This window comes from Gymnogyps californianus, chromosome 1, assembly GCF_018139145.2.
Source record: "Gymnogyps californianus isolate 813 chromosome 1, ASM1813914v2, whole genome shotgun sequence".
NCBI lineage: Eukaryota > Metazoa > Chordata > Aves > Accipitriformes > Cathartidae > Gymnogyps > Gymnogyps californianus.
In genome coordinates this window covers 97838444-97848987 of record NC_059471.1, presented here as the reverse complement: position 1 = coordinate 97848987, position 10544 = coordinate 97838444, and the positions used below count along the sequence as shown (strand labels likewise).

Below are 10544 nucleotides of genomic sequence, written 5' to 3'. Positions count from 1 at the left end.
GCGGGTCACGGCGGGGGCTCGGAAACGCTCCCCGGCTGCCCGCCCTTCGCAGCCCGGCCGTGCGGAGGCGGCGGCTTTCCCCGAGGCCGGAGGGCTGCCGAGGGGAATGAGCGGCGGGTGGCGCAGGCCGGCTGCTAGCGGGACGCGTTTCTCCCCCTGAGCGCGTACCGGGCCGCGGGGAACCGAAGGGGCCGGGCAGCGGCACCGCCTGTGCCGTACGCCAAGCCGTGGGCGTAGCGCAAGCCTTCCCGTCCGCGTCAGGGTTTGGGTTATCCAGCCCGCCTGGCGCCCTGGGGGGCGGGTTTGATGGGGCTGCGCTTCGGGCGGCAGCTTCGTTGCGTCCCGGTGGCGCGGTCTGAACGGCGAGCGCGGCAGCAGGACGAAGTAATCTTCAATAGCTGCATTACGCAGTACTACTCGGTGTGTAACTGCAGGTGACAACACAAATGGCCGCTTTTAACGTAGAAGCAGTGATTCTAAGATACTTGGGTTTTTTTCCTGCATTACGCGTTTGCAGCGGTAGCTTACAGGTCCCGGCTAGACCGCTCACAAAGACAGAAACTTGCCTATTTCATTTCCAACCCGGCACTCCCAACGGCGTCCCGGTAGCGGCGGCCGCCACCGGGAGGGGGCGGAGCCTTATCGCTTAGGCCCCGCCCACCGGGAGGGCCCGGTGCCGTCCCGGCGTTCGCGCAGCACCCTTCGGGCCTACGCCAAGATGGCCGCTCCCTCCCTGCTGGGCTGCGGCCGGGCGGCGACCCGCAAGGTAAGGGGCGGCGGTGGGCGCCGGGAGAAGGGCAAGGAGGAGCTCCCCGGGCCGCCCCTACCCCCGCGCCGTTGCTCGGTTCCTCTCGGTGGCACGTACCCAGCCGGTCACCTCAGGCGAGGCGGCCGTCACCTGCGCAACGGGCCCGGGGGCGGGAAGGTGCGCATGCGCGGGGCAGAGCAGCAGCCCCCCCCCCCCCCCCCCCCCCCCCCCCCCCCCCCCCCCCCCCCCCCCCCCCCCCCGCGGTTCACCGGGACCGGGGCACGGCTCCCCCCCGGGGCTCCCTGTGGCTAAGAGATCGTTTTTGTCCCGCTTCGTTCATTTCTTTTACACGGTGCTCTTGCAGGTGTTGCGGCTGGAGGGCCGGGGGCTGCGAGGGGCGGCCCCCTCCGCGGCGCTCTGCACCAGGCCGGCGGGCTCCGGGATGCCGCCAACGAGTAAGATGCTTGCTTTCGTCCTGAGCGGTGGTGGGGTGTAAATAAAAGCAAAGGGGCGTGCAGCTGCTTGTAGGAGAGCCTCCTTTCCTGGTGCTGAACCAGCAGGGTAGCTAACCGCCTTCCCCTGCAGCCTGCCAGCCTCGGGAGCCTTCTGCGCCCTGTGGTGGTGCCCAGGCCATAAAAGTTTATCTGCCCGTCTGAAGTTCAGGTCCCTCTGGTTGTCATTAAGTAGGCAAGAAGAGCTTAGCAATGCTCGTGGCCACGTCTCTGAACAGCTGCTACGTCAGCCAGGAAACTGAAAGGTCGTCGCCATGTAAACAAGGATTTCTGTTCAAACGTACTGGGTAGTAAGAAAACTAAAAGTAAAGGTCTGGTAGGAATGGCTCTGCTTGGGATATATTTATATTCATAGGCCATGCTATGAGCTTGACACTTCTTTCCTGCTTACCTTCACCTTAATATGTTAGCTGCTGTGATGCTTGACCAGACTTAAGGAGAGCTATCATTACATTCGTCTTAATATAAAGAAGCTTTGCAAGTGGCCTGAAATTTGATGGAAGTGAGTGTAGCAAGTTACTTTTGTTAATGAGGTGCAAAATGTGGTTTTGGACTTCAGATGTTCCCCCTTGTCTTTTGAAATGTTTGGATTATGAGGGTCAAAAAGCATCCCATTTTACAGAAAGAGAGAAAGACTTGCAAGATGCGACTATCTGCTCCAGGCAACGGTGTCGAGAAGCTGCAGAAAACTACCATGGCCCTGTTGTGTTAAATTTAGTTATAATGCTTCTTGCCCCATAGATTTGCAGGCAAGGCAATACATGGACCTGAGTTTGGATGCTGCAGTGCATTCGACATTCAGAAGTATTTGAACCCCTTCTGTCCCTGACCAAAGTCAAAACGTGAATACAAATTTCGAAGAGGGATATCTTGTGCAAAATGGTGTTTGTAAACAGAGGCTCACTGATTCAGTGAGTAGGATTCCCATCCCAAATTAGAGATCCAGGTGCTTAAACAGCAAAGCTCCATGGGACTGTATGTAGGAGTGATCAGACTTGTTGACAGCTGTTGAAAAGATCACTGAAAGAGTAGCTGAATGCAGACTTTTGCCTTCTAATGTTAGCTTCTTAAATGCCAAGGCAAATAAAAGCTTGGTTGTTCCATTAAGAAAGCCTTTGCTGCATAGATTGATATAAACTTGATCGAACAAACAAATTGCTTTTTATTAAATTTTTTTTGCATTATTTTAAGTGTATTTGAGATGTACTTTAGCATCAGTTTCTAGATTCATTGTCCTGCAGCTCTGATTTCAGAAGGTGTCAGGAGACCTCTTAGGCCACCTCTTTCAGCCAGCTGCTTCCCCTGCAAATGGTTAAGGTTAGTTAAGGCGTATAGGATGCGGCTGTCTTTTTCAGATTCTAGCTGGAACAGGGTGTGCAAATTTTCTTTGCTTTGATAAAATGGTCATGTTTACTTACAAAGTCAATGATGGGGAATAGACCTGTAGTTTCTGCATGCCACCTTTCTGAGTGCGAACATGTTTTAAACGCATTCTGATAACGATACTGATGTTACAAGCATCAGTAAGAACGCATCTGGGAATAATATTCTTGTTACTGATTTGGATGTATTGTTCTTTTGGCAAAGCAATGCAAATACAGATCAGGTGGTACAAAGTTTGAAGTACCCTACTTAAAGTGTCTGTACCAGTTGTATTAGACTTTATGATTAAAAGGTGAAATGTATCTTTTTCACATATCCAAATACTACTGTTTAAAGTATTTTTCCAGTAACACCTGCTATTAATGGTCAAGTTGAATGTTACCTGCCTTCTCGGTTTCTTAGGATGTCTTAACATTAATACTTCTTCAGCTTTTGCTCAGCTTTCACTTGTCTGTCATCCCTTTGGGCATTCTTGTGTTAGTTTGACCTTGCTGTGTGCTGCTTTGAAGAACTCTTCAATCCTGAGTGATGTTTCCTCGCATATTGGTTTCTACAGACTGCTGTTTGGCTGTGTCAGTCTGTGCAGGGAGTCAGGCTTCTTTCAAAGGTGTCTGCCCATCCTCCTACTTCCCCCTGCACCTTCTGTCTGGCGGAGAGAAGTATGTGTCTGAAGTTATTCAAAAGTATTACCTCTATAGTAAACTGATATTTTTTTCATTTGTACTTAAGAAACAAATATAGAGTTCTTAACATAAGTACTTTGCTTTTAGTTTCAGGTGTCTGTCTCTTCTGCGATGTTTTCATTTGGACATTGCTAAAGACTTGCTTCTATTCAGAACTAATTGTAGTAACTCCGTGGATCATACAAGGCATTACTATAAAATACTAGTAAGGGGAAAAACTGCATCTAGTTTATGTTCTTGTGAAGTAGATCTGGGTTTCCAGACTGTGCAGATAAATCTGCACAATAGACTGGAAATCTGTTGAATTACACTGCTGATTGGAAGTGGCGCAACTCATAACGGAGTTGGCTTTGCTATAGCAAATTTCAGCGGTGGTGTATCTTCTTAATGTGCTCCCAGTCCTCTTTGTCCTTCTGTTTTCTATAACCACAACAGTATTTGCTGTTGATTAGCCTCTTGAGGGTATAATTGGCACAAGCATTCAAGGGGTATTTGGTACTCTCTGAAAGGGCCTGAAAGTTCCTGTTTTCTCTTCAGCTGTTGGCTCCTTCTCTGGAGAATTTAGCTTAATGAAAGTATCCATGAGGGAGAAGAAATAAAGGCAGGCTAACATGAAGCATTAGGAGATCTTCTAAGACTTTTTTTTACAAAGAGGTCTCAAACCAAAAATAGAAAGTGGAGACAGTGAAGACTGGAGGAGATAAGGTCTTGGGGAAATAATGTTAAACTGCGTTAGACACAATTCAGTTGGTAGGTCACATGGACACATAAACAAGTAATACTTTCATGTATGGCCTCAGGTATCTTATTCTGCTACTTTGTCTCTCAGGAGTCATCCCTCCCTACTGCTTTAAAGATAACTACTGCAAGAGGGTGGCTATTGCTATGTCTGTTTACTGTGTCTTCTGCTTCACTGGCTTGTTCATAGACAAATATTATCTCTGTAGCAGCATATTTGAAGAGCTCTGCTAACAAGCTATCTTAATGTTCATCTGAGATAGGAAGGTGTCTGTAAACCATTTTCAGTGGTGCCGAATTGAAGCACAGAGGAAAACAGCTCTTGCGAGGAGTCTGGCAAAGCAAGGAGCAAAAGGCATTATCTCATGAGTTTCAGCATTACAGCAACAAAAACTCTTAAGTGCTAACTAGAACTCTAGTTTCTTTAACTTAAAATGTCTTAAAACTTTCTGCTTCATAATGCCTGTATTGAGTATAATAACTTCTTTCAATTTGCTTTTTGTACCAGATTATCTCAGAAAGTTAAAATTGTATGACTAAGATCACTAATTAACAGCGGTGTCGGATATGATGATGATAATCCTCTTTATGCCGTTTCCTAGATGTAGTGGCACCACAGGGAAGCACCAAGCTGCTAGCCATCAAGGCACCAGTTGAATTTCCTAAAATGTTGTCTTCTAGCTCTCTCCTAGTATCTGCAAACAAAGGTGAGAGCATATCTAGTACTAACCTCAAGGAAGCTTCAAAACCTTCTGCTGAAGACATGAGGATGTTCATGTCAAGAAAAACTGTGGTTGCATTTCCTCAGCGAGTAGTTGTTTCTTCCCTTGAGGAGGACACCCTCACTACACCTGCAACAGAAGGAGGCTTGAGGAAAGAGTTAGCTGAGGAAGAAACTTCATCTTCATCCAGCTCAGATTCGGATTCTAGCTCAGATTCTGAGGAAGAAAATGATGGTGATGATTCAGAAGTTGCCATTAAAACCAAAGTTGAGTTTCCTAGACGAGCTTCCATCTTTTCTGAGAACATAGCAGTAAAGGCATCAATGCTAGCAAAAGAGAACTTGTCCCAGAAATCCCACAAAGAATATGTAGCTAAGAAGAAGCCATGCAAAACAGGAACTGACGTGTCTCCTATCAAGCAGGTCGTATTTTCTAAAACATCAATCAGCCATGAAACATCAAAATCCAAAGCAAGAGACCCCAAAGTAAAATCAACTCCAAAAGAAGCAGATCGGCAGAAGCTTGTCTTAGAACCACACATGGTTGAAAGCCAAGACCTGACCGATGTCACTCGTAAATCTGATTATTTGGAGGAAAAGTCCATTGGAACCCAAGTAGCAGCTATTCAGCTGAAAGCTTCATCAGTGACTCAGGAAGACAAAAAGCAAAAACTGGTATCCAGAGGAGAAGGAAAAAAGGTGAAGGAGGCACAGGAGTCAGAAGCAGAAGTAGTAACTGCTCCTAAACTAGAAGAAGAGACTTCTGAAAGCACAGTGTTGGTGATGGGCACTACAGCAAAGGAGGAGACCGTTCAGGAAGCAGGAGTCCAGGCTGGAGAAAGAAGCGCAATAGAGGGTACAACTTTAAATTGTTTGAACTGTATTGATTCATCTGGGCTAGGGTTTAACTTTTTTTAAAGGGTTTCCAAATCTTCTCTGTTCATGATTCTCTGATCTTTATACTGAAGCTAATCTTGTAGCAGTGACTTTCTGGAAGATAAATTCTTGTTCATTGCTAATTGTTATAAGCACTCAGTAATACTCAGTTTCCAGTTACGCTGTGAAAGGAAGCGGTCTTCATTTCACTGTATTTATAGTTTCATAAACCAGTTGCTTGTAAAATGAAAACAAGATTGTTTCCACTGTGAGAAAAGTCATGGGTTTTATATGACAAAACTTGTTTTCCCTCTTCTCTTTTCTCAGAAGAATTTGGTAGCTGCCTTTCTCCTGAGCCAAATTTGATGCCATCTGATTTTTGCTTAAATCCTGCTGTCTTTCTCTTTCTTCTTTTTTTAAAAATCTTGCAGTGTTTCAGATTTCAGTAGACTTCAAGAAATCATAGTGTAATGCCAGAAACAGGTATTGATTCTGAGATTGGTAGGTTGTAAGCGAGTCGTGTTGAAGTAGCACAGAGTTGACCTTATAACCCAGTTTTTGTAGTGAGCTGGGGAGGAGACAGTGGTAGGTTTTAGGAAAGAGGATCGTGCGTCATATAATCATCTCCCTAGCTATACTTCCCTATCTAACTTACCCTTCTTATTTACTACCAGTCCTGTTAACTTACCTACTGATCTCATTCTGTGTATTTCAATAGCAGATGCCCCTCTGCACTGATCTGTGGTGGCTTACCATTCTTGCCTTTCAACTTAGGCAGCATACCATTTTTAAGAACCCCCTTCTGGTTGCTGCTTTGAATTAAAGAATTTGCCTACTTGGAAGTAAAAGCAGCATAATTGTAAAGCTGCTTGGATAGCATCCTTCAAGTGATATCCTGGCAGAAAAGGCCCTGGGGGTCCAGGTGGACAGCAAGTTGAACGTGAGGCAGCAGTGTGCTCTTGCAGCAAAGAGCACCAGTGGTAACCTGGGCTGCATTAGGAGGAGTGTTGCGAGCAGGCTGAGGGAGGTCATCCTTCCCTGGTGAGATGTACCTAGAGTGTTGTGTTCAGTTCTGGGCTCCCCAGTACAAGAGAGATGTGGAGCTACTGGAGAGAGTCCAGTGAAGTGCCACTAAGATAATGAAGGGACTGGAGTATCTCTCCTGTGAGGAAAGGCTGAGAGAGCTCGGACTGTTCAGCCCGGAAAAGAGAAGGCTCAGGGCGGATCTCATCAATGTATGTAAATACCTGAAGGGAGAGTGTGAAGAAGAGAGAGGTAAGACTCTTTTTCAGTGGTACTCAGTGACAGGACAAGAAGCAGTGGGTACAAACTGAAACATGGGGTTTTGCCTGAACATCAAGAAACACTTTTTTGACTGTGAGAGTGATGGAGCACTGGCACAGGTTGTCCAGAGAGGTGGTGAAGTCTCCATCCTTGGAGACATTCAAAAGCTGTCTGGGCATGGTCCTGGGCAGCCTGCTCTAGCTGATCCTGCTTGAGCATTTGGGGTTGGCCCAGATGACCTCCAGAGGTGTCTTCTAACCTCAACCACTCTGTGACTCTGTGAAGTGTCTAACCAGGCTAAGTGACAAATAATTGCTTTTGTACATCGGTTTCCAGGATACAGCGCTGAGTAAAAGACCTGCCTTCTGTTTTAAGGGGTTAGTCGGCTCATAATTTGATCTGTTTTAAGAGTTGGAAGCTGAGCTTACCTTCTTCCCTGACTGCAACTCAAATAGTAAAATGCAGCGCTGTTTGCAAGTGACATTTTCATTTACTTGTTCCTCCTTGCAGTCAGCAGCAGAAGCTTTCTTTAAAAAAAAAAAAATTTGGGAAAGGCTATTTGTATTTATCTACAGATGATGCTTTTCTCCCCATTCATCCACAGTGGAGTTCTAGATTCTCAAGCATTTTTTTTTTCCCCCCAAATTGAAGCTGATACAAAGACCCAAAAAATGAGTTCAGTTAACTTCAAGTATGAGAGGGAGGACTCGGTCTTAAAATGTGCTAATGATTCAAGGTGAAGATCTATAAAACACCCTCCTTTGATGCTGTAAATCCAGAATAAGGTTAAGCCCATGTGACAAACTTTTCCTGCAGATCTGTATTGATGAGGCAATAGTACCACTGTGCCTCAGACTCATCATCATCACCACACCAGCAAAACCCTTTTGGGTAGGACCTGGCATTGCTGAAAACAGCACTTTTGCTGTTGAGCTCCTCTTGTTCTGTGGAGGTGGTAAGGCTGTGACAGCAGGGAAGTTTGTTGGGTACATGCTAGAGGACTCTGCTGCAGTGGCTGTAGGAGAGGTGGGGGTTAGTGTAGGCAAGTTCACACCCTTTTACTGCTGGTGTAATGTCTTTGGGTGCCAGGGTAGCAGAGTCAAACCTAGCTACACTGTGTTCAACAGCATCACTGGTATCTCCAGGTGTATCTTGTTCTCTCTTCCTTTTGAGGCCTTCTTTGAGAACAGCTACTGCTTTTCCACGTTTAATGTTCACAGTTAATGATACCTTCTGTAATCTGTACTTCTGTCCTGTTCCTGTGTTCTTTTGTTCATGTGCAAACTCTGCAGCAGGCACGCTGAAGATGTAAAAGCAATTTTTCCCATTACAAACCTGGATGTTAAGGTGATGTCATCCACTTTGTAGAGCAGGCATGCAAAGCAGTCAGCAAAAACTGCTGACTTTAACTGCTAAGTAAGTAGCAAAATAGTAGCATGGTAACTCAGAAATACACCTCTGATTCACTTTGGAAGAACATCCTGTGAAATGCTTGCTCTTTAAGAGAGAAAGCATAGATGAAGTCTGAAGTATGGGGAGGATGAACTCAGGGATAAATTTTTCCTTCAAGAAGCCAAGTACAGTGTATTTGGGCAGGAAAAATGAGACTCCATCTGCTTTTCTTCCTGAGCATCTGTCTCTTAATTTGGAACAACTGTCTCTTGCAGGTTGAATGTACACTTGCCTACGCTTGCCTGTTCTTGGGGCTATTTGCAGCGAAGACTGCATCATCTGGCTTTTATATCTGTAGTGTTGTCTCCTATGAGCTGTCTCAGTAGGAACTGAGCAGTAGGCGCAGGGATATTTCCTTTCATAGGTTGTGTGTGTTGTTTTGCTGAAACCATGGCTTAGTACATTGCATTTTATAAGCAAGTCTTGCTAAATGTTACGGATACGTGCTCTTAAACTGATAGTGTTACATTGCAATAATTATGTCATAATTAAAGGGAAATTCTGGTGTTTGGTTGCGTGAGTTCTTGTATTTTTATTGTAGACGGTGGTATTACAAAAAGAAGCTTAATATGATCTAACCTAAACCACTATATACAAATTTATATGACGAAGCTTTTCACTAGATTATGCTTTTGTCCTTCCTATTGTTAAAACTCTGGTTATATGAGGATAAATTAATATTGGGAGTAAAGTTTTATTTCTTGCAATTTCCTTGGTTGTAAAATGAGCCCGTAACAGGAACCTTTTATGTAAATGGTACTGCCTAAATTTGCATAATATTCTAAAACTGTAAGAATTAATGTTGGCTTTAACGTGAAGTAAGGAGTTCTGAATAACTTTATTAGGTTATTCTTTTAGGAAGAAGAGCTGATACAAAGTCTAGAAGATTATATTTAGAAGAAAGGAAATTCACATCAGAGGCTCTTGATATATTGCTGTTCAGTATAACCACATTTGAAATTAAACTGTGGAGATCTCAATAATTCCATCACTTCTCCCCATGGAAAAAATTCAATCTGTAAAGTAGTTCTAATAGCTGTATCTCGTGGTCTGACATGATGATACATCATTTGTACTGGTTCTTTGCCTCTCCTGGCTTGCTAAGAATGTCACCTACTGTTCTGGCTGGAGTGAAAACCAAGGCAACTATGAAAAAGCCAGGAAATGCAGACGTATGTCTTCAAAATATAAATGAAATGTTCTGCCCTATCCACCCCCAGCATTAGGTGGTAGTTTGGATTTTAAAACCTGTGCTGTATTAGATGACTTGTACTGATTCCTGTTCCCCTACTGCATACTAATGTGCTGCTTTAGGACCAGACAAGGTACGAGCAGAACTTATTAAACTTACCCTTTTGTTATAGTTGCTGACTTTGACTTTTTTTTTTTTTTAATGTTGATTGGATGAGGGATCTGACAGTATATGAAGGCTGGCTCAGTAATTAAGAATATTGCCCTCTGGTGTGGCATCCTTATAGTCACCAGTTACTGTTTGTTTTCACAGAGACCAGAGCAGCTGCTGAGCCTGCTCCAGAAGAATTCGATAATTCTACCTACAAGAACCTTCAGCATCATGAATATAACATTTATACCTTTGTTGATTCTGTTGTGGTTCTCTCAAAATTCAGGCAGCCTCAGCCATCTTCTGGAAGACCATCACCAAGGCACTGAAAGAACCACATTTAAAACAAATGCCCAGGCAGAATGATAAATTGTTCTATTTAGCACTGTTGCTTCATCTGTATTCTAAATCAGATAATAAATAAATGCATGATAACTTATGCTTGTGCTTTTGAACAGTTCTTTTTGGTTCTTGGAGTCCCTTACTTCTTGACTTCTATGAATGAGCTGCAAATGAACCATCACTGAATAAAAATAGCTTTTCTACCTCTCAGTGTATATTATTTGGTGATAGTGTAGAAAAGTCCTGACTTTTCAGTGTCTCCAAACTTCTGAAACTGACCATTCTTTTAGTACTGTCGAAGAACGTAATGTGCCTGTTAAGTATGTGCCGTGATTTTAATAGGTATTGTTACCGCTGTAATGCAGTGGGCTGTTCTCCTTGCACACAAACATGTTCCCAGCTCTGAAGAGGTTATGTTTACTCTGGATTTGAAGTTAAAATCATTGGCTGGAAACAGCATAAG

The 10544-nt window shown here is 44.3% G+C and overlaps 1 protein-coding gene across 1 annotated transcript; it reads left to right on the top strand.

The window, feature by feature from the left end:
* Positions 1 to 718: 718 nt before the first annotated feature.
* On the top strand, positions 719 to 10178 carry NDUFV3 (NADH:ubiquinone oxidoreductase subunit V3). Its single transcript, XM_050911609.1, has 4 exons — positions 719 to 766; positions 1113 to 1203; positions 4757 to 5641; positions 9902 to 10178. The coding sequence occupies exons 1-4, from the start codon at positions 719 to 721 to the stop codon at positions 10066 to 10068; spliced, it is 1191 nt and encodes a 396-aa protein (XP_050767566.1). The 3' UTR covers positions 10069 to 10178.
* The last annotated feature ends 366 nt before the right edge of the window (positions 10179 to 10544 follow it).